The sequence below is a fragment of the Orbicella faveolata genome, unplaced genomic scaffold (assembly GCF_042242905.1).
Source record: "Orbicella faveolata isolate gen_17 unplaced genomic scaffold, um_ofav_v1 contig_4, whole genome shotgun sequence".
Classification (NCBI taxonomy): Eukaryota; Metazoa; Cnidaria; class Anthozoa; order Scleractinia; family Merulinidae; genus Orbicella; species Orbicella faveolata.
The window spans coordinates 5,478,664-5,502,500 of NW_028301569.1; the positions used below are offsets into that span (position 1 = coordinate 5,478,664).

A 23,837-nucleotide genomic window follows, 5' to 3' on the forward strand; every position below is an offset into this window, starting at 1 on the left:
TTCGTTTCTCGTTTTCTTCGTCATGCACGAATATTATTTTCCGATTTGGTATGATTCCTTAGTGCTGTCATTTAATGTTTCTAATACATCATTCACAGGATACCCTAAAGCCCCAAGAGTAGCAACACTTTCTTGGTCGGGGGCGCATGTTCCCCATTTATTTCCACCTGCTTATTTATTTATCTTCTTTTTTTTTTTTTAATGTGGGTTTCGTGACCGGCTTTAGTGCAGTTAGTTTTCGAATCTTTGTGGCATCTCTGGGCATTGAATAAATGGCGTGGTGGATAGGATGTCCAACGCGCCCACTTTAATCACGATGTGTGTCCGGATGAGTGGTGGAGGCAGAATCTGACTTAAAAACCCAGTGCCAATAATCCTGATTACGTCTTGAAATGGACGAGTCATGTGTAAACGGCTGCAAATTCATTTTTCTGTTGTTAAAAGGGAATTAGAAATTCTTCATCCTTTATTTTATTAATTCACTTCAATCTGAAATAGAGACAGCCGTAATTGGACCTGCAAACACATTTACCTTCCCCTTTCTCCAAACTACCCAATTGATGCGATGAATGAATTTCTCGTGACCCAGTTGATTCTAAAAACGATTCAATGTTTGGACTACCCCATAGAGATCGCGGTTAGCTTATGTTAACATTAAACTGGTGTGAGATTTCGAACTGTGGCTTTTGTTTTCTCTGCTTTCTGCGTCGACCAGATGGACGTAAAAATCCTGATTGGTCAGAATTGATTTAAACTGTGATCTGATTTAGCCTGCGTGGCAGGCGTTCAAAGGGAATGGAGACGAAGGAATCGATAGTGGAGAGCGGGGAAAAACTGCGCGGGCGCAATCTTTTTCTCTGTTTTCTACGTCCATCAGATGAACGAAAAAGTCCTGTTTGGTCAGAAGTAATTAGATACGATTACACTTATTGCTCAGTTTCGTGTCTTCGTGTTCTAAAGCATCCATCTCAGTTACGTTCATTCAACAGTTTCGAGCACGAGTTAAAGGTAGGGCAGGAAGGGTCTGGATGGGGTTAACTAACAACTAATAAATACGTATACCGGAAAATTTAACCTACAAATGACATGACGACAGACAGATCAAAGGTTTTAGTCCTTGATATTCGTTTTGCATGATCCAGTTTCGAGCACGAGTTAAAGGTAGAGCAGGAAGGGTCTGGATGGGGTTAACTAACAACTAATAAATACGTATACCGGAAAATTTAACCTACAAATGACATGACGACAGACAGATCAAAGGTTTTAGTCCTTGATATTCGTTTTGCATGATCCAGTTTCGAGCACGAGTTAAAGGTAGAGCAGGAAGGGTCTGGATGGGGTTAACTAACAACTAATAAATACGTATACCGGAAAATTTAACCTACAAATGACATGACGACAGACAGATCAAAGGTTTTAGTCCTTGATATTCGTTTTGCATGATCCACAACTGAAAGCTGTGTGCTTCAGGCCACAGAGAGAATCAAAATGTCTGTTGTTACTTTTAAAGCGGTCATTGGCGTCTTTATATCGTCTCGATTCCGATACAGCATTTGAACGTCATAGAAGCTGGATACCCATGAAAGGTGACTTACAGACGGTGGAGGCTTAAATGAAGTAGCAACAAAATATGGCCTTGGTAAATACGAAACGGTAAAGCGCCACCAGAGGTCTCCCAAGCTCCCGGGAGCCGTGAGCATTTTAATATATTACACTATTGCGTAACACAGCGTAAATGTAAAGTTATGCAGGGACTGTCTGGGAAAGTAACGATCTTTTATAACTGCGAAATATGGAAAAGAAACTCAAGGATAAGCGATGCCACCTGCCACTTCATGCTGCAGATTTCAGAATTAAAATCAGGCATTTAGCACAAAGATCGCTTAGCAAGTTAGGTATAAAATACTCTACTACGTTCTTAACTCCCTTGAACTTTATTCATAAACCAAATTAAGCAAATAAAAACGCGAGTAGCCCAAGCAATCCCTAATTTACACCATGTTATCCCTGTCAGTAAAACCTGTTTCATTAATACACGTTATAAGATTAAAAAAAATCCAAGTACAAATTTCCAAAATATCCCGTCACCACACAACATTTTAATATCGTAAAAATATATAATAAACTAGCCAGTTTCAACCTTCATGTTAACCATTATCGAATCATCAGCTCCTGACACGAATTAAGCTATTACTAAAAATAGCGACTGATTCCCAATCAATATTTGCTTGTTGAAGAGTTGCCAAGTTCGTTACTTTCTTTGAGTGTTTCCACTTAGTTGTAAAACTTGATCTTTAAAGACTGGTTAATCAGGAAATATTCTCAAACTTGTCTGATTTTGTTACTGCAAATTTTAGTGAAGGTCTATTGTCTGCTCACACATCTCTTCTGGATGAAAAAGATTGCTTACTACCAATTCGATTGGCTCTCAGGTGAAACAAGTTATCGTTTATAATTGTTTAATTTCGCCCACAGTTTATAATGAGTACTTATCTTACCCCATTTTACGCAAAAATAAAATAACTGACAAAATTTCTCTGAGTAGCCTATTGAAAACTTTTAGACCAGATGGCACAGAAGTGGACATTTCTTCCCAGATAATCTTCGAGTTTATCCTGCACTATATTCCTTCACCCTAAAAGGCGGTCCACTTGGAACTTCATTAAAGCTTGGAACGGGCTACATTTAAGCAAGCAAAGCATGAGAAATAGCCAAAAGCAAAAACAACAAATAAAATAAAATAAAAACTGATCAGTGTTCAAAATCAGAGTCCATTATCCATTCCAATTTCTTTTCGCAGTCAGAGCATTCACAGGCAATGCAGTTTAAGTCACCATCAAAGTCACAACATGGCCAGCCGTGGTCTTTGATGTTTTTCCAGTGACAGTTACCAGCACTGCATTAGTGCCACCTGGGTATGCTGGGCTCTTTGCTTTGAAGCTGACGGAAAAGAAACTGGTTCGACCTTTACGAACTGTGATGGTGGAGCGGGTAAGCGTTGGCTGGAACTTCTCCGTGTCCTTGACATCGATGTCAAAGACTTCAGTTGGACCATTGTTGTGGACGATAAACATCAGAAATCCATTTCCCTTTACTGGAACTGTGTATTCTTCTTTGGCGTACGCCACTCGGATCAGCACGTTGCTCGGTTTAGCGACACTGTGAGAGTTGCGTTCAAACTGGTTGCCTTTCTTCGTCTTTCCTTTCAACATAAGTTTGAAAGGGACAGACGGGGGAGTGAACGAAGCCGAGAAATGGGCTCCACTAGTTCCAACAGGTTTAACAGGGGCTGTACCAAGAAGCTTTCCATCCATGCTCAGAAGGGCGATGGTAAGAGACGATCCATCGATTTTTTCTGCTTCCGTGACTATCAAAACGACATGCGCAGTGTCACCTAAGGAAAAGGAGAAGATGATGATAACTTTGACACATTTTGTTGTTTTGTTTGTTTTTAAGTTGTCAGTTCTGATAGGAAACTAACAGACAGTGCCCATATAAACTTTAAAAAGAAAAGAAAAATTGAGAACTGATAACGTAGAAAAATGTGTCAAAGTGTCATCTGGTGAAAAATCCTTATGGTCAGTGCCCATGTTGGTCATAGATATATAGATATATAGATATTTCTCATTTTTAAATTTAAGTGAATCATGATGAAATGAATCCTGGTTTGGTATCACAGTGGGAGTATACACATCCTACGGACGACAATGGTGATGTTTTTGTTAAATGCCTTGAACCTTTGGCGATTTTGTTAAAACGCGTGATTTTGAAGTTGCAACACTAACTGAACGCGACGAAATCGTGGCGGAAATCGCCACAAAAACACACTGAACCAAAACTCCCTTATGTAGGAAGGGGTCGCATATAAGGGAAGGGCAACAGTGGTTGCAATGTATGTACATACCAAGTAAAGGGTGAGAAACAGGTATCGGCTTCCTATTTCTTCCATAGTTTGGAATCATCACAAAGAAGAAGTCAAAGTCGATGTTTGTCCTGCTGGATCCTTTGACCAGGTACGTGTGCTTCCCTGTTCCAGAGATACTCAATCTCCACGATCCAGGCCTAGGATGATTTATTTCATATAAAGCCCCTCGAGAAAAAATAATTTTTCCCGAGGAAACAACGTGCCTTAAAGGATCCTTTAAGGTGATATTGTGGCCCGTGTTTTCCGTAGTTACTGTTACAATGATCTTTTCGATGGAGTCGTCGACAGGGATTGTATACTCTCTGGTTGTACTTCTCTTCCTTTTACCGCTGCTGTTGCCAGAACCTCCACCGCTGAGGCAGGTTGTTCCTGTCAGCGAAATCCTAGTTATGGAGGAGAGGTTTTTTAGCTCTGTGCTAGAGGGAAGATAAAGCATTTGACCACAGGTTTCTCTAGCTAGGTCTTCAAAGGGCTTGTAAGAAGACGTTCCACATAGGCGTAATCCCGTCGTGAAAAAGTTTATGGTCAGCCCCTTTACCTGAGCATATGTTACAGCCTCAATGATATTTTCTGGAGTGTCATCTTTAGCGGAAGCATCTGTAAAGACATAGAGCGGGGAACCGGGCAGAGGACTGAAGTTCATGGCGTCCAGGATCCCCTTAAAGGTCAACTCTGGACAGTCTCCTCCATCATGTGCTCTTAGTTTGTTGATTTCGGTAACGAACTGGTCTCCTTGCGAAGAATTCTTGTAAACCACTGGGCCAGTGCCTGTTCAACCAAAAAAAAAACACCTTAAACTTTTGTTTAAACGACTCCCTTTGAACGTCTGTTAGTTCAACAGGGAAAGGAGTCGAGAGAATCGCGAAATAACATGTAGCCAGGGAAAAGAGAGTGAATTGAAGGAAAACCAATGGAAGATGGAATTAAGGGGAAAAGGGATAACGGGTAGAGGGGATCAAGAAAAGAGGGGATCAAGGGAAGGGGGATCAAAGGAATAGGAAACCAAGGGAACAGGGAATCAAGGGAAGAGGACATCAAGGGAAGAGGGAATCAAGAGATGAGGAAAACAAGGCCAACAAGAGAGGAGAGAATCAAGGAAAAAGGAAGTCAAGGGAATATGTGATCAAGGAAAGAGAGGATAAAGGGAAAGGGGCATCAAGCAAAAAGGGAATCAAGGGAAGGGGGTCAGAGGAAGAGGGGATCTCCGAACGGAATCCTTGGGAAAAGGTTTAAGGTAAAAGGGGAATTAAGGAAAATAGGGGATCAAGGGAGGAGGGAATCAAGGGAGGGGGGACCAAGAGAATAGGGAATCAAGGGAAAGGATATAAAGAAAAGAGGCCATCAAGGGAAGATGGGATCAAGGGTAAAGGAAATAGAGGAAACGGGGATAAAGGGAAGAAACTATAGCGGGAAATGAAAGGGGCATCAGGCGAAGAGAGAATCTATAGAAGAGTTTCACGGGAAGGAGGAAAGAAGGCATCAAGGGAACAGTGGGCAAATGGAAGAGGAAATAAAGGGAAGAAAGAGGAAATAAGGGGAAGAAACATTAACGAGAAAGAGGCATCAGGCGAAGAGGGAATTTCAGGTGAAGGACGAAGAAGGTATCAAGGAAACATCGGATAAAGAAAAGACGGAGTTAAGGTTAGAGGGAGTCAGCGCATCAAGGGGTATCATGTCAAAAAGAGGGAATCAAGGAAAGGGGAGATGAAAGGAAGAGGGGATCAAGGGAAGAAGGGATCAAGTAAAGGGGGGTTAAGCAAAGAGAGGATCAAAGGAAGAGGGAATCAAAAGAAGGGGTGATCAAGGGAAGAGGGGATCAAGAAAGGGGGAGCAGGAACAGAGGGCATCAAGGGAAGGGCGGTCAAGGAAAGAAGAAATCCAGGAAACAGGGAATCAAGGGAAGGGGGGAATCAAGGAAGAAGGGATTAAGGGAAGAGCGGATCAAGGGAAAGTGTATAAAGGAAGGGGAATCAAGCTTAGAGGGGATCAAGGAAGGAGGGAATCTAAGAAAGGGGAATGAAAGGAAAAAGGATTCAAGGGAAGGGGGATCAAGAGAAATGAAAATCAATGGAAGGGGGATCAAGGGAAGGGGGAATCAAGAGAGGAGGTGCCCGAGGGAATAGGCTCTCAAGGAAACAGGAAATCAAGGGAAGAGGGAAATCAAGGAAAGAGGGGATCAAGGCAGGGAATCAAGGGAATGATAGTTAAGGGAAAAGGAAATCAAAGGAAGGGGGGATTAAGGGAAAGGGGGATCGGGAGAAAGGGGAATCAAGGGAAAAAGGGAATCATGGGGAAGGTGGGAGGGGTGATGGGAGGAGGTTATCAAGGGAAGAGGGAATAAAGGGAAGGGGGATCAAGAGAATAGCAAATCAGTGGAAGGGGGATCAAAGGAATGGGGATCAAGAGAGTAGGTGATCAAGGGAACATGGGATCAAGGAAACAAGAAATCAAGAGTAAAGGGGATCAAGGGAAGAGGGTAATAAGGGAAAGAGAATCATTGGAAGAAGGGAACAAGGGAAAGGGGATAAAGGGGAAAGGGAATTAAGCGAAGAGAAAATCAAAGAAAAGGGGATCACAGAAAGGGAGGATCAAGGGAAGAAGGAACTAAGGCAAGAGGGAATGAAAGGAATAGCGGATCCAGGTAAGAAAGGACTAAGGGAACTGGGATCAAGGGAAGAGGGGATCAAAGCAAGGGGGGTGAGGAAAAGGGTAATCAAGGGAAGAGGGGATCAATGGAATAGAGTAAAAAGAGAATCAAGGGAATAGGGGTTTAAGGGAAGAGGGAACCATGGGATGCGCCGATTAAGGGTGTGGGGGATTAAGGAAGGAGTCAATCAGGGAAGAGGTGATTAAGGGAGCAGGGAATCAAGGGAGAAGGGAAGAGAGGGGATGACTGGGAAGAGAGGGTAAGATGAGTGGTGTGTTAGAGCGAAAGAGGACAAGTATTAGGTAAAGGAGCTCAATCTGACAGATTGAAGGAAATTACGGAATAGTTAAGGGAAAGATAGATAGTGTAAACATGGAGGGGTGGGGGAAGTTAAGAAGAATCGTTAGAATGCCTGTATTGTCAATTCGATGACATAGTGACAGAAGCTACAGAATAACATAATGCAATGTTACCCAATTATTTTATGGTACCTGGGTCATTGAAAGGCGACAAAATGAAGTCGACAACTTCGACACTGCGATGTTTGACAATGGACGTTGCGATGTCCTTAGCTGCTTGTATCTCGCCTGCCATGCTTCCAGTGTCATCAATGGCAAACATCAATGTCACATCTCCGTGGACACCCATGAAAGTCTCAAAAACAGCATCTCCCAGCTCTTTTTTAATGGCATCCAGAAACTGCTTTGCTTGGCTTGTCAATTGTCTTTTTTTGCGACCCTTTGTTCTGTCAAGTTCCATCGCCGTGAACAAACCATGGCCAATTGACTGGCGAAAAAAATGGTAGCTCCGATTCTGAGTGGCGAGTTTGACGTTTTTCTTGATTCGTTGTAATTTGGCTGCCGTATGATTGTAGTAACTCCCAGCAGCTTGGGCTTCGTAGAGGGCTTTCTCGATTTCGTCGACAGCGCCAAGAAATTTATTGGAAGGTTTAGTGGCTTTTGGTTTTGAAGTTGTCTTTGGTTTGCTGCCTCTTCGTCTTCTTCTAGAGGACCATCCCCAAGAACTCCCTAAAAATAAATCGAACTCCATGAGTTCGGCAATTTTACCTTCTCGGCCCTAAAAAAACGCTATAATAGGAAAGCTTCACTGATTCAAGCACAAAAGTAAGATAAGCTAAGCTAAGCTAAGCTAAGCTAAGCTAAGCTAAGCTAAGCTAAGCTAAGCTAAGCTAAGCTAAGCTAAGCTAAGCTAAGCTAAGCTAAGCTAAGCTAAGCTAAGCTAAGCTAAGCTAAGCTAAGCTAAGCTAAGCTAAGCTAAGCTAAGCTAAGATAAGATAAGATAAGATAAGATAAGAACTTTATTAACGTGTCGAAGTCGCTAGCATACAATGTATAGTAATTGGGGACACTTAACTATGATTACTTATCTAATAATTAATAAAATTTGAAATACATGTACGTATGTAAGTATTTTAAAACATATATAAAACAAACAATGAGTCATGCAGTAAGATCAAGTGTTAGTCGTTACATAAAGAACAGTCTCAACAAGTGCTGTCCAGCAGGCTAGTGAAATCAACCAATTTGATGCGATTTTTAAAAGTGTGCAATGATTCAGAAGATCGAACAGATTTTTCGAGTTTGGACCAAATGACAGGGCCTAAATAAGTCAGGCTATGTTTACCATGAACAACAGTCCGAAACCTGGGTATGGTGAAATCAGAACTTTTAAGGTGATACTGAGAATTGGTAACAACAAGTAAGTCCGCAATGCAAGGAGGTGCCAGAGCATTTTTGACTTATACATTATGATTGCAATGGCTTGCAATCGTCGCGTATGAAGTTTTGGTAGTTTCGCTCTTTGCAAGAGTTCATCGTAGGTCGATTTATTGTCACAATAAACAGCTCGTAGTGCTCGTTCCTGAATTCGTTCTAGCTTTCTGGCATCAAAAACAAAAACGACACAAATGGCAGATAGTCTGACAGTATTTGAGGTGAGGTAAAATAGCAAATTTGACAATGTGTAATTTAGCTGATATCGGAATGAGGTTACGTAATCTCAGAAGAACACCAGTTTGACAGGAGGCTTTTCTATAAACACTGCTTACTTGACTCGAAAATGATAGTTGATCGTCCAAGGTAACCTCTAAGAGCGTTATCTCTGGTTTCCGATCAATTTAAGTGTCATTAATAACAATGGTAAATCCTTGTGACAGTTCCTCGGGCCCAGACTCATGACCTGATACTTTGAAAAATTTCCTTGTAAAAATTTGTTGTTGTACCACTCAGAGATGTTGTTTCCTTCCTCAGTTAAAATACTTTCCGCTTCGTTAGTTGTTTTCGCCACTGAAAACAGTTGGTGGTCATCCGCATACATAAATAACCTGTTTTCATCACAGGAGAGGTGTAGATCGTTTTGGAAAACATTCCAAAGAAGAGGCCCGAAGGCCGAGCCCTGGGGACATCCTCTCGCGGTAGCGTACCAATCACTTGTTGTTTCTTGACTGATCCTAACCCTGTTTTTCCTATTTGTGAAATATGATCGCATCTGGGCTAGTGAGTTGTTAGAGAAACCGTGCGCTCTCAGTTTGTTGATCAGTAGGGCAGCGTGCAGCGAATCAAATGCCTTTGACATATCAGTGGACAAGACTCCGAAAACGTTCCTGTTATCAACAGCCTGTTTCCATCTTTCTACAAATCCAATAAAGGAAGTTTCCGCAGCTCTGATTCTTTCGATATGCGAACAGGTTGTTGCTTAACATAGAGTCAATAAATGACGTCAGCTGTTTGCTCAGTAACTGCTCAAAGACCTTCCCTATCACTGTTAGTATTGTAACAGGTCTAAAATTCCAGATGTCTTGTTTATTGTCTTTCTTAAACGCTGGTATCCAATCACCTTTCTTCCATTGCGGTGGCCAATCGCAAGATTCAGTGCAGCAGTTGTATAAGTCAGCTTGGGGATGAGAAAGCTCCCTGCTCGCTATCTTTAAGATCTTAGGTGGTATTAGGTCGTGACCTGTGCTCTAGGTAGAATCCAAATAAGACAACGCAACCGCAATTTCCTTCGGCTCAAGGGCTCGGAATTTAAATTGTGAGGAGTCCCGGGAGGTCGACAATTGCAGCTTTGGTTTATCGTATGCACAGTCTCATGATAATACAGTTGGTCCTCGGACATACCTAATAAGCGAGTATCACCAATGTCATTAGCCACTGAAGAGAAATATTTGGTAAAGTGCTCCGCGATTTTACGTTGATCCCGTTCAATGACGCCTCCGATGTCAAAAAGTTTTCAAAAGTTTCCCCCGAAAACGCCAAAACGCGGCCAAAATAAGTATGAGAAAATGTACCTCAAGCCTCGTGTTATAAATTGCATAATTCACAGCTAAAATCAAACCCGAACCACTTCATAACCATGTATGAGAAAATGTACCTCAAGCGTCGTGTTATAAATTGCATAGTTCACAGCTAAAATTAAACCCGAACCACTTCATAACCATTAAGACGGATTACTTTAGGTCTATATGTCCTTACTCTACGATTTTCGGGATCAACGCCTTGAATTTTTAAGCGATGACGTAGTTGTTGCTTATTTCTGGCAAGCTGCATTCTTTTGGATAAGGGACTTTGCACTTTTTTCGCGCTGCGCTCATGTAGCGCACGATTTACCCCTCTGTGGAAGCGAAATACACTCTGGGAGCTAATAACTAAGACACAAATAAAACAATAAAAAACACCAAAAATTCGCCATCTTTGGTTTCGGAGAATGAGAAACTTTTTCCTTTGCGGCCGACCTTTGGAGTTTGTAGGATCCTCGGAGTGCCTTTATTTTCAGCTTTTAACCAAAGATTTTGAGTGTAGATTGTGCTTTATCGAGTAGCTAGTATCCGAAAAATTTGCGCTCACGGACAAACTCAAAATAAGTACATATCGTCCATTTATACAACTTTAGATCGACAAGCAAGTCGCACACACGATAGGCCAAGGGTCTACATTAAATTTTCGTATTGGTGAGCCAATGCCGGACCTTGGCCTGTCTTGAGTTGAATTGAATGAGCACTGTCACAGCACTGCATGAGCATTGTCTGAGCACTGAAATATCTGAACTAAACTTAAGTGTGTGGCACACGCGATAGGTCAAGGGTCCACATTTCCGTATTGGTGAGCGTTGTTTAGGCCTGAACTAAACTTATCTGTGGGCTGAAATATTGGTGAAATTGAACTTGAATTGGAGAAGAGCATTGAAGAAGTTCACTGTGAAACCAGTTGAGATAACAGAAAGCAATGGAGAATAGTATAACGAAAACTGAGGTGAGCTACCGGAAGGTTTTGTCTTGAGCAGAACTAATTAATGTAGCTTAGATCATGGTTTGTTTAATGCAATACAGAGCGGCGGTTGGGTTACACAGCACTGATTTGAAAGCCAAAGAATACTCAAGTCGTGTAAGAGGGAAGTTCTAGTCTATACTATCGTTTATGTTTAACCTGGAGGCAATATATCTTCCAACTTGAAAAAAAGTAATTCGCTCGTGGCAAATGAGTTATTATGGAAGGTTTTGGTTCACTCAAATGTGTGTTTATCGTTTTTACATTCCTTTTTTGATTCTATTAGCTAATTATGTGGAAATGAATCCTGGGTCTTGTTATCGTGTGGATTCGTCTAAAACTGTCAATGCTGACTATCATCAAGGTGACGTTTCACTGTTTGGAATGAGTGTTGGTAAATAATGTGTAGCGATGTGTTTGACTGCACTCACGATTTATCTCTCTGTGGAAGTGAAATGCAGTCTGGGAGCTGGTGAATGAGACGCTGACACCACAGATTCGCCATCTTTGGTTTCGGGGAGTGAGAAACTTGTCCTTTGTGGCGTTCCTTTGCAGTTTCTAGGATCAACGGAAAGAGTTTATTCGCCATCTTTGGTTTCGGGGAGTAGTAATGCACGCTCATAGGGGCAGTAACCAATCAGGAGTCGAGAAAATACAATGGCCTATTGTTTTCGATGACGTAGAACAATGGAAATTTGATGAAATCACATCCAATATGGCGAAGGTTTTTTTCAGCTAATCAGGAGCCGAATTGAAAATTCAAGATGGCGGCGCCCATGCAAGTAAAAGTCGGCCATGTGGGAAAACAGCCCGCCAGCCTCGACAGAGGACCTGGGATCGGTCTCACGGATTTCCATGGAGACACAACCGTTAAAAAATCGATAGAATCCTTACAGTATTTTTTCACGGGTTCCCATGGCGACACAATCGTTAAAAAATCGAGTGACTGATCTGACTTTTCCGTTCACAATTCTCGCTTCGGTTAATTGTTATGAAATGTTATGGTTATATATAGGCAAGGCCGATTACAAGGCATTCCGCGGAGCTTTTACGGTAATTAATCTATCCGAAGAACTATTTATCCTGAGAATTATATCTTCAAAGAGTATGGTCAGTTAAGGTTTTTTTCTGTTCAGGTTAAAACTTGAAACTTCGACCCGAAAAACATACTCCATGCCATTCCTCTTTTACGGGTGGATCATTTGCGGTCCACACCGGGGATCATTTGCGGTCGGGGATCATTTGCGGTGCTGTACAGGCTATCTATCTCTCGTCAAGCAACAAGAATATCACGTAACGGAAAAGTAATTGTTTTTTTTTTTTCGGCCGTTTGAATTTTAAAAAAAATAACTCGCCACAAAGCATCTGCTTTTCCATCTGAATCCACTAATTCTCTGATTATTACAGTGTACCATAAGCCCGCACTTTAACGTCAATTTTATGGCCATTTTTCGGGCATTCTTTGATGCGTGGCTCCTGATCTGACGAGAGAGGTCACGTAATGTCAGTGGTGTTATAAACTGATAATAACTTGTAGCTTGACTGCTTGATACTAATAACGTTTGAATAATACTCGAATAACGTTTGAATAGTATACTGAACCAGTTAAATTGAAGTGTACTACTAAGTCGTACCAGTATTATTGTTTCTATAAGAAAAGGAAATCGAATTAAAAAGGAACATTTGCAAGTGTTCCTGTCTTATCCCCTTTCTGGAAAATGAACCACACTTTTCATGAGTGTTCCAAGTTCTATCTAGATGGGGGTGGGCCTTACATGGGCTATATAGGTGTGTGCAGCCCCAAAGGATATGGTTTTTCAGGCGTTTTGGTTATAAATAGGATATCGATTTTGGCAATTTTGGTATTAAATAGGGTATGGTTTTGGCACTCTAATCTTGCATTGTGTATTATTATTATTATTATTACTATTACTATTACTATTACTATTACTATTACTATTACTATTACTATTACTATTACTATTACTATTACTATTACTATTACTATTACTATTACTATTACTATTACTATTACTATTACTATTACTATTACTATTACTATTACTATTACTATTACTATTACTATTACTATTACTATTACTATTACTATTACTATTACTATTACTATTACTATTACTATTACTATTACTATTACTATTACTATTACTATTACTATTACTATTACTATTACTATTACTATTACTATAACTATTACTATTACTATTACTATTACTATTACTATTACTATTACTATTACTATTACTATTACTATTACTATTACTATTACTATTACTATTACTATTACTATTACTATTACTATTACTATTACTATTACTATTACTATTACTATTACTATTACTATTACTATTACTATTACTATTACTATTACTATTACTATTACTATTACTATTACTATTACTATTACTATTACTATTACTATTACTATTACTATTACTATTACTATTACTATTACTATTACTATTACTATTACTATTACTATTACTATTACTATTACTATTACTATTACTATTACTATTACTATTACTATCTTTATCACTATCACTATCACTATCACTATCACTATCACTATCACTATCACTATTACTATCACTATCACTATCACTATCACTATCACTATCACTATCACTATCACTATCACTATCACTATCACTATCACTATCACTATCACTATCACTATCACTATCACTATCACTATCACTATCACTATCACTATCACTATCACTATCACTATCACTATCACTATTACTATTATTATTATTATTATTAAGAAGGTATTTTTTCGTCATTTTCGATAAGACCGTTAACAAACGCCCTTCAAAAGCCTTAACAGTGATCGGTCTGAACTGGGAAACAAATTACAGGGCAGGTCTGAAACAGGGTATTAATATAAGGTTCAGGTCTTGAAAGGGTATCGAATATTTTAGTCAGGTCATAAATAGGGTAGGGAAAATGGCAGAGTTTGGTAAAGCTTTTGGAGAGCGGGCCGCACACCCCCACCCAATTCTTCTGGGAATACCTCCTACCCCACGTGTTCCTCAGGAACACTATATGGTCTTGTCAACTTTCGCTAGCCATTTTCCAAGCGTTCACGGCGCAGGGGACATATGGTCATATCCTAGATGTTGTTTTTTTGGTGTTTGGAAACAGGTACGCCTCGTTAAAATAGGCTCAACTTTGGTTCCACATCCACTAAACTTCAGCAATATTTGTGTCATGTCGGTATTCCATGAGTTCTTGCTGCAAGATACCGGAAGATACAAGTGGCAGTACTGAACTGAAGTACTGAAGATTGAATCTTTTATCGTGGACTGTCGTGGATCAGGTCCACATACTTATCCGACCAAACGTGAGAAGGTACAAGCCATGTTTGACAAAGCTTTATTGTTTTAATTGCGCAATATTAAGAGAGAATTTTCTGAAAACGTTCTCAACGGAAATTTATAGCTCATGTATTTGCGCCCCATAGTGTCACGCAAGCAGATCAGAGAAAAAAAAAACTGTTATTAGAGTGGCAATCTAGTATACGAGTACTTTCAGATAAGTGTTGCAGACATGATTAAATTAATAACACTTGGACATATCCTGTTTTTAAAAATATAGGGTTAAATCAGCGAAATTCCACATGCCAGTGATACTGATCTTTGAAGAAGCGTGCCGACAGTCTGCCGAGGGATACATTATACTTACAGAAGTAGTTTCACACGTTGCATAATCTTAATTATATATTGTCTGATCAGGGTTTGTCATGGAAAACAGTTTTCGTGGATTAGTATATTCTGAAAAGTAAAAACCAACATAACTGCCTGCCCAGGAAGGAGATTTGCGACCGACACCTAAGATATCAACAAAACGCAACTCATGCTACAGTAGCCACCAAATATCTTGTGTAAACAAATTGGCAGTTCTCATGTAAACAAGCAAAGATCTGCCAGAGTCTACCTCCAATTTAATTAATTTTCTAGATAAGACAGAAACCAAGTCTCAATTTAGCTTATCATATTTTTATTTCTAAAGTACTTTTCGACATGCGATCAATTGTTTCTTGATGGTCAGCTTAGTTGTAAATTCAATATTGCGGCTACAGCAAATCTTGAAAATAAGCAAACTTCAAACAAGGGTTACCGCAAAACTAAAAGGTATCCCAAAAAATTGCAAGTATCTTTGTGAACGTCTATCCTTAAACTGTATCTGCAATATAGATATTGGGTTTTTCTTCGCGTACCGACAAGCGTTTTTGGCAGTTTTTGGGTATAACAGGGCTATTAAAAAACAGCCGCAAGGTGTCTTCGAGAAAAAAATTCATGAAATATTTATAACTAGAGAATATCCGCTTTTCATGTCATCAATGAATTGTTCGAGGCCCCAACTATAACGTAATGTTGTCGCAAAGGAAAATTTACAGATAATTTTCGATTTACGCTGACAAGCCATGAACATGACAGAATTTCGATAGTTCGAATATGGAAATTTGGCTCGCTCTGGGCTCTACGGTTTTTATTTAATTACTCCCCAAAAAATGAATATTAGAACAAACTAACCTTGTTTTGTTTAGTTTGGCACAAGGGTCTATCAATATTTAAAGTATGAGCGAAATCGATGTTTTGGCTTTGTCCGTGATTTTGATAATCACATCTGACTTTTACTGACACTGACTCTTAATAATTTTCCTTGCGTACTGACATTGCTCGCCACAACTCGATTAGGCGTTGAGCAAATACAGGTAGAAGAAACAGAAGGGTAAAATTGTTTTAGGAAACCTACCAGCTACAGTCGGCTTTGCAGCAGCCGGCTTTGAAGTAGTTGCGGTCGAGGAACCGGAGGAATAAGACATCAGCGTCCTCCTTGCTTCATCCAAGGGAGACAGAAACAAATCCTGAGCGATGAATGAGCTGCTCAGAGAAAGAACAAGGACCACACACAGAAACATTTTGACCTTGGATTGGATAAACTGAAAACAGTTTTCTTCCTTCGTTGACTCCAATTTTCTCTTGTGGCTTCGGATAAAATCTCAACGATAACTGGTGAGCTGTCGTGTAACTCATATTTATTATATAGGCACGAGTGTTTTACTGGAAAATTCACCACTCGCAAAATTCATACGAAACCACATCCGGGACTCGAGTGGCGTATTTTCCTATCCTCACTAGTGAAGATATCGATGATTTCACTGATATCAAGTTTGTCTCTTAACTTGTACTTATATTCATTGGTGTATCTTCGAAACGTGTTCGTGTTTTCCCCGAAATTCTTCGGCAATCTTCGGCAATCCTCGGTAATCTTCGGAAATTTTCAGAAAATGTTCGGCAACTTTCGTGTGACCTTCGGAAAAGTTTTTGAGAATCTTCGGAAAACTTCAGAAAGTGGTCGGAAATCTTCGGAAAATCATCAAAAACGCCGTCATCAGATGCCTATATAGTAAAAAGAGCATTACACGTTAGCTCGAAGATATGAATTTCATGTTCTCGTGGCAAGAACAATATCTCACGAGTGAGCGTGGCTCACTCGTGAGATATTGTTCTTGACACTCGAACATAAAATCATATCTTCTCGCCATGTAATATTCTCAATTTATTCAGTGAGCTGCCGTGAAACGTGCTTGCGTATAATTTGACATAACTACAGGAATGTTAGCTTATATGTTACCGATAATGAAATAAATAATTATCTAGGGAAATTGTTGGTGCAAATTTTGGTTTCGAACATCCTGTGACGTAGAGGAATGTGTGATCTTTGAGGGTAATTTACAGAGTTGTTAGTCGGATTAGCCCGGGTGAAAACTCAAGCCGAGTCTTGCAATAGAAAATACAATAGGATCTTAGAAAACCGCAAATACGTATTAATAATATAATGGCCTTATGTAGTTTAGGCGTGTATTTCCGTTGTAATAACCAATAAATAGAATCGCTTTCGTGTAACTGACAGAATGAATAGAGATCGAGATCGCTTGAATGTAGAATGTGTGGATCGCAATTATAAATAAACGATAATAAGAGAACAGAACGATACAGTCCGATTGATTACTGAACCAACGTAACGCAGAGATTCCCCTAACGCTGTGGAGAATTCTGCAACATCAACGCGCCAAGCAGCAACTTCTCAGCAGTACAAACACCTTGTGCTGAAATAATAATTAAATTAACTTTTAGGGGTAGACATAGGAAATTTAAGTGTATAAAATTCCTTTTCTTCAGCTCACTTTCAACTTGGTTGTAAATGAGATCGTCTTCTTACGTCTCGCATGTGAACAATAAGTAAACTCAGCTTTTAAATGATATCTAAGGCAGAAAGGTCATAACTTCCGACGGGGAAGCCGCGATAATAAATTATAATCATTCTTCTAACCAAAACAAAACCTAATTAAATTAATGTGCAATAATTCATTGAGACAGTTGCCTCAACGGTAAGGCCGAATTCAGGTAGATGTAGTATCTAGATAAAACACTATTTCCCACGTTCCTCCTCCTTAACTGAGACTCCAAAAAAAGAAAAAAAAAAAAAAACGACTTAGAGAAAGAGGTAATAAGCTGGACTCGACTGACACCAAACGCTTGTGCGCTCGAGAGCATTGTTCTTACTTAATACAAAAGGCTAATTCAAAGAGATAAAACAAAAATAATGCATCATTTCGGGTTATTGATCTCAACTAAACTCATCCATTTTAGGACAATTCACTGAACCAATTTGTTTTTGGTTACGCCATCGACACATTTTTCCGAACTAAATGTCTGTCAGATATTCCGAGAAACCAATTATGAAGGCACACCAAAGTTTCACTTGTATTTTGCTATGTGGCTAGCATTGACAATTTTTTTGGAATAACTCAGTCAAGGACTTCCGAAATAAAATATAAACCTGTGGAAGCTTTTTGCCAGAAGGAAAAACCAATAATGTTATTATCATGTTTTGTTCTTCAAGTTATTAGTTGTCAATGAAACAAAAAAAGTATTTGTCTCCATTTACCAACTCATGGATTCTCGTTATTGTTGTTACACTTTCATTGCATGCGTTCATTATTATTATATAAACAACGACCAAACACAGAACATACAAGGATTTTTTTTTCCTTAAGGATGCGTAATTTATTATTACTTTTTATCATTAATCTGTTCATTTTGTTCATAGATTCAATACACTAATAACAAAGCCAAAACCCACTTTGATGAAATTGTAGGGCAGCACTTAGCTGAAATGTTCTCGTTTACTTCTGCGTACCAGTGAATTAAAAAAAAAAATGTACGCGGCTGGATAACAACGATCAAGAACTCTTATCAAAATAAACCCTGTGTTGGCTGATCGTGAACAAAAAGTAATGTTAGTAATTATATGTCATTGACCTAGACTGAATTCATTAACAATAGGTTTTGAGAGTAAATGAGTCTTAAAGTTCAAATCAGCCAAGGCGGCGGCTAGATTTTGCTGAACTATAAGCATTATTACTTTAGTTTCGTGAATAAAATCATGACTTAATGATTCATTTTAATTAAGTTATTAACAATAGGTTTCCCATAGCCTGTTTGCGAGTCTTAAAGTTCAAATCAGCATAGGGGGGTATATTTTACTGTGCTATGAGCAATATTACTTTCACAACCTTACTTTAACGCTCCTCTTTTCAAGTCAATATTCTGACCAGCGGTTATTCGAAGTTGTTTCAGACACCTGTGCCGTTTGTTCCTACTTTGTGAAAAGATAGTTTAAGGATCACGAAAACGAAATGAACTCTATCCTCAGACAGAGAACGTTCTAAAATTATACCAATGCATTCTCTAGAATCGTTGTTTGGTTTAACGTTACTTAGCATGGGTTTTTCTTTTCATTTATAAGCGATCAAGCTTTAGTGTGCGTAAAGCATCCATTTAATTAATTTAATGAAAATCACCTGTCAATCATTAATTTCCGCAAAATAGAAATGTAGAATGCTTTTAGCAAATGTCCAAACAACTCCGAAATTAATTTTAGAATAAAAATAGAATAGCTGCGAGGATTTTCGAATAAAATTTTGATAAAATCGAAAACCCCACTAAAACATAGATTTTATCAATCTAAAAAAAAAAAAAACCCGCCAAATTTCGATAAACACCCTGTGAAAATATGGCAGTATTAAGAGGTCAAGTCGCGCGACTAAACACTAATTTGCCAGCTTAATGTTATGGGATGAGTTTTAGACACATTCACAAAATTTGACCACTATAAGCCTAAACATTGCCTACGTTCAAGTGAAAGAGCAATTTGGGCAGTTGTTTTCTATTCCGTCTCTCCTACCAGGCAATTTAGGGTTGTGTCGTTTACAAAAGCTTTGTTCCACTAGTTGTCATCAAACATTAAATTTGTCTCTTTAGAAACTTTAATTTATGTTCTCGCTTATATTATTTATTGTTACAACTGCGTAAAATGTCGTATAAAGATAAATTTACTCCAGAGAAAATTAATGATTTGGAATTTAATAACAACGACATGAGAATTATAAATATCAACAAATTTTGACCGTATTGGTTTTCTAATTTTTTTTCTTTTTTTTTTTCAGGCCGGCAAAATTATTGTTTTAGATAATTAATAATTAATTTTGCGTGAGAAGTCTCTTCGCAAGCTTGATCAAACCTGCCGAATTATTTCTCGTTTTTGTTTTTATTGAGAAAATTGAATTCATGGCACCAGAACGCTAAGATGAGTATTTTCAAGAAGAAGGCTAGATTCGGGAAGTTTGTTGCATGATTAACAATTGAACAATTACAGTCGACACACCAGGTGTTCTTTTGACGGGAACTCTACAATGTTGGGATGCAATGTTCCAATATTGATCAAGCTTGATCAACACACCTTTAAACTTTTAATTAAAATTTGCTCCACGAGTTGCCAAGTTCCTTGTAAATTTCTGAGTTTCCAGATTTCACTTTTTCTCGTTTTCAGTTTTTTTGTTTTGTTGTTGCCTTGGTTTTGTTTCGCGACTGCACGAAGAATCAGTGTCAAACACTTGACAATATTCCCTTGAATGTGACTGCATAACAGTGTATTCCTTTGCCTGAGAGAAACATAGCAATCATAATATATTTCAACTAACGTGTTTGCTACCTTTCTTTTAAAGAGTTTGCTTCTTTTGAAAATTTTGCGATTTCTTGTAAATTATTCTTATTTCTACTGCAAACAAAAGTTTATATTATTTTTTTTAATTATTCACCGTTTCCCACCCAAGCTAATACTAGCTAGAGAAACACGAAAACTGTCTGATTGTGTCCTTCACTGCTTGTCTAACTTCCCTTATCTTCCAACAGTACATAAATGGATTCAGGGTTGAGTTTAGGTAGACGAATGTGGAAACAAACCTTCCACCAAGAACAATAGATGGAGACAATCCATACTTAGCTATTAAAGCAGTATGTATGCCATACGGAATATAACAAGCTACTAAGGTCAGCTGTATCCATAATGAGGAAGAAACAGTCTTTCTGTATACTGCCACGTTCGGCTGAGTCCATCCTCCATAAAGCTGCCCCTGCTGACCTCGGTTTCGAATTTGTGCTCTGTGACGGCGAAGAGTGAAGTAAATTTTTACGTATGAGAATCCCGATATCAGGATGCATATAGTTATTTGTACATAGCCATAATATAGGAAAATAAAGTGGACCCAGAAATACATAGTGCCAACGAAAATGTGTAAAAGCCACAGCAACGCCACGACTACACGGCTTCGCTTTAAAGTTACAACTTGTCTGTATCTCAGTCTCAATAACAGGGCTAAAAGTCTATCCACACTTATTGCAGTCAAGGTTGACAAGGACACGCCAAATATGATAACACCCAGAACATAACTTGAGATTAAGATGTGATAACAAAACTCCTTGCCCCCGTTTACAACTGATATCAAAAGGATGACGAAGCCAGGCTGCAGAATTACGCCGACGCAGAGATCGGTGGTTGCAAGGCAAGTATACAAGAGTTTAGATGGTGGATGAAGTGAAGTCTCCTTGTGAAGAGCAACGAGGATTAGGAAATTTCCAAGAAATGCAGCGATTGAAAGAAACGTATTCACGGCTGCAATGAACCACATGGCATGCAGCTCATTCGGTAATGTTGAACAAACTAAGTTTTCAAACGTTTCCTGGTTTCCATTGTCAGTAAAGTTTGTCATGTTAACGATCTTGCGTTAATTTTGGAGTGAAACTTATATATAATCCGCTCTATGTGGTCTTGTTTAGAGCCCAGTTGGACAGTTCGAACGTTATTTACAGTCAAATTGGCTCAGAATAAAATGAATTTTAAGGGAAAATTAATATTTACATTGCTTGGCACGCATGCCTGAAACAGATGGTTCTAGGAGCCTTTGCTCGTTGTGGCTTTTACGCAAGCCAAGAAGAAGATTCAGCTTAAAACGTTCAGATTAATCATAGTCAATAGAGGGGAGTGGTTATGAAACCTGGCAAACATCAAAGGAGCAAACAAAGATGCCATGATTTATTGTGGAAGGTCCACTACCGTGGGCAATCTTTTGTTTTGCGCTCATACACTATGCATGATTACGTAACCAACACGTTTCTAAAAACGTGTTGGTATTAGTAAACTCCTCAGTACGGAGTAAACAACTATTGTGTTTTGTGAATGGTCAAGGCCAAAAAAGCCAACCATTAAAAAAAATTGCCACCTGTTATAGATCGGTAGCACTTCAGCATAATTTTCTTCTTTTGACAAATTAAAACAAAGCAATTAAAAATATTTATACGGTTAAATTTCATATTCTTAATGCTGTCAATTCTTCAGCTATTTTCAACAACCTGTTATTATATTTTACTAGTCCGAAAGGAATATATGATCGTCGCCATTTCATGGCGCCAGTATATAAAGAACTAAACAATCATAATAGATCCAGTCTTTGTAACATGCAGCACGAATCTTAACAGCGCTAGGAAGTTGCTATTCAGTTACTAGTTCAGTTACTAAAATGTCCTTTCGACAGCAACAGTGTCTAATAAAGAATGGTTTTATGATTGTTTTACCATTATTGAAGTGCAGCTTTACTTCCTACCGTTCAAGTTTGCCCGAGCTTGCTATGAATTTTGTTGATTAATCATTACACCTGCCACAACCGCACTTTCACTAACACGTCAACCCCATCAATACAAGACAACTGTTAAAATGGTCATATTTGACATTAGTCTTAATGCCACGACCAAATTCTCAAGTCGGCTTCCGAGAACACCATGTAATGGTCTGATCCTCCATTGTTTTTCACATTGATCTTTTTCTTCGTCAATCCACTAACCTTAGCGTCGCATTATTTCGCAACCACAACATGAACCTGATGATTACGGACGATTTCGACCGTATTCGTTTTGTTTGTCTTTCAAGCTGGCCTATTAATTTTTAGAATAATTACTCTCATATTTTTGGGATTCCTTCTCGATAAGTTTGTCCAGAATTTTAGAAAACATATCACATTCTGTCTCGTTTTTAATGGTTAAATTGGACTCACAGCACTGAAATGCAAAGCTCAGTATTTTACTGAGCAAGATTACAATCAGAAATCACAATTTACATTCAAACAGTTTGCTGACCAATGGGAACTCTCCAGTTGGACTTTCAATTAAAATTTGCCCGACAAGTTGTCAAGTTGTTATCAAGATTTGAGAGATTCCGGTTTCATATTTTTCACGGTTTGTTTGTTTGCCAATATCTCAAACATTCGACGATATTGTCCTCATTGTACATGCATAAAAGTGTTTTCTGTACATGACGAAAAAGAACCGAGTAGAACTTTGCAATCATTATCCTTGCAAAGAATATGTTAGCATCTTTTTTATGATTTTCTTATTTCGGAAAACTTGAGTCCTAGTTCATAGTGTTAAGGACACCACCAGATTACCATTAAGCCGGATTTAGAATGGGCAAACGATTATATTCAATGTGATCTTGAAGTGCTAATAAGAACAATGGCGAACTATACAGAGGGAAACTGCACCACCAAGCTCTGCCAACCAAGCACATCGCAGTGGCAAACAGGCGTAGTTGTTTTTTTGGTAGCCTTGAATATCTTTCTGTCGATCACTGCATCACTGGGCAATGCTCTGATCCTCATTGTTCTTCATAAAGAGACCTCTCTTCATCCACCGACGAAGCTTTTGTTTAAATGCCTGGCAGTAACGGATCTCTGCGTTGGCCTTATTTCGCAACCACTTCACTGTACCTTTATATTGTCTCGTGATACAACAAAGATGAAATCTAGTATTATAAAGGCTAACACTGCTGTAAGTGCTGTCCTTTGTGGCGTATCGGTCGGCACATCCACCGCAATAAGTGTGGACAGACTTCTCGCCCTCTTGTTGGGAATGAGTTACAGACAAGTTGTAACTTTAAGGAGAGCTCGTGAAGTTGTTACATGTGTCTGGCTGATAAGTGTTTTAGTGGGCTCCGTTTCCTTTTTGAATTTTCGTATTTTCTGGATTATAGTCTACGTTAGTGTAATATCTTCATTAGCAATTTCGCTATTTTGTTACATGAAAATTTACTTCACATTGCGACAACATCAAACTCAAGTCCAAGGACAATTTCACCAAGGTCACGGAGGAGGAATTCCATGGAACATAGCTCGATACAAGAAGACAGTGTCCAGCATATTGTCGGTTCAGTTGGTATTAGTGCTTTGCTACATTCCGTTTGTTGTTGTGTCTATAGTAACGATCGACGACGAAATTTCGTTTGACGTGATTTGGGCAGCAACGGTGATTTTGGTCTATTTAAACTCATCCTTGAACCCGATTCTTTACTGCTGGAAAATTAAAGAAGTGAGGCAGGAAATGAAAGACTTAATACGAAATTATTGTTGTTTGTGGAGTTGATTTATTCCCAAAAAACACAGATAGGCTCGTTCAATAAAGTAGGAGGAAGCTTAAGTCCATGTTTTCAATGTATTCTCAGACTAATAAAGAGTCTTATAGTTTGTACATAAGTTGTTCGTGAATTGAGATCAAAATAA

At 38.8% G+C, this 23,837-nt stretch overlaps 3 protein-coding genes across 3 annotated transcripts in view; 1 reads left to right on the forward strand and 2 right to left on the reverse strand.

The window, feature by feature from the left end:
* Positions 1-1,915: 1,915 nt before the first annotated feature.
* LOC110041125 (von Willebrand factor A domain-containing protein 7-like) lies at positions 1,916-17,887 on the reverse strand. Its single transcript, XM_089276425.1, has 5 exons — positions 17,837-17,887; positions 15,638-15,809; positions 7,064-7,600; positions 3,905-4,693; positions 1,916-3,394 (listed from the first exon to the last, which is right to left on the reverse strand). The coding sequence occupies exons 1-5, from the start codon at positions 17,885-17,887 to the stop codon at positions 2,826-2,828; spliced, it is 2,118 nt and encodes a 705-aa protein (XP_089132551.1). The 3' UTR covers positions 1,916-2,825.
* Positions 17,888-19,199: 1,312 nt separating this feature from the next.
* Positions 19,200-20,999, reverse strand: LOC149101182 (melanocyte-stimulating hormone receptor-like). The gene has a single exon (XM_089276541.1). The coding sequence runs from the start codon at positions 20,997-20,999 to the stop codon at positions 20,070-20,072; it is 930 nt and encodes a 309-aa protein (XP_089132667.1). The 3' UTR covers positions 19,200-20,069.
* A 114-nt stretch (positions 21,000-21,113) lies between these two features.
* Positions 21,114-23,837, forward strand: part of LOC149101183 (melanocortin receptor 4-like) — a 3,199-nt gene continuing 475 nt past the window's right edge. The window contains exon 1 of the mRNA XM_089276544.1: positions 21,114-23,837. This exon is cut by the window's right edge and continues 475 nt beyond it. Coding sequence (XP_089132670.1) covers positions 22,795-23,700 — 906 coding nt within the window. The 5' untranslated portion in view covers positions 21,114-22,794 and the 3' untranslated portion in view covers positions 23,701-23,837.

Coding starts and splice junctions, on each gene's coding strand:
- LOC110041125 (XM_089276425.1), bottom strand. CDS start 17,887: ATGAACGCATGCAATGAAAGTGTAACAACAATAACGAGAATCCATGAG. Junction 15,810..17,836: donor TAACGAGAATCCATGAGTTG/GTAAATGGAGAC, acceptor ATCCAATCCAAG/GTCAAAATGTTTCTGTGTGT. Junction 4,694..7,063: donor GTCGCCTTTCAATGACCCAG/GTACCATAAAAT, acceptor TTGGTTGAACAG/GCACTGGCCCAGTGGTTTAC.
- LOC149101182 (XM_089276541.1), bottom strand. CDS start 20,999: ATGACAAACTTTACTGACAATGGAAACCAGGAAACGTTTGAAAACTTA.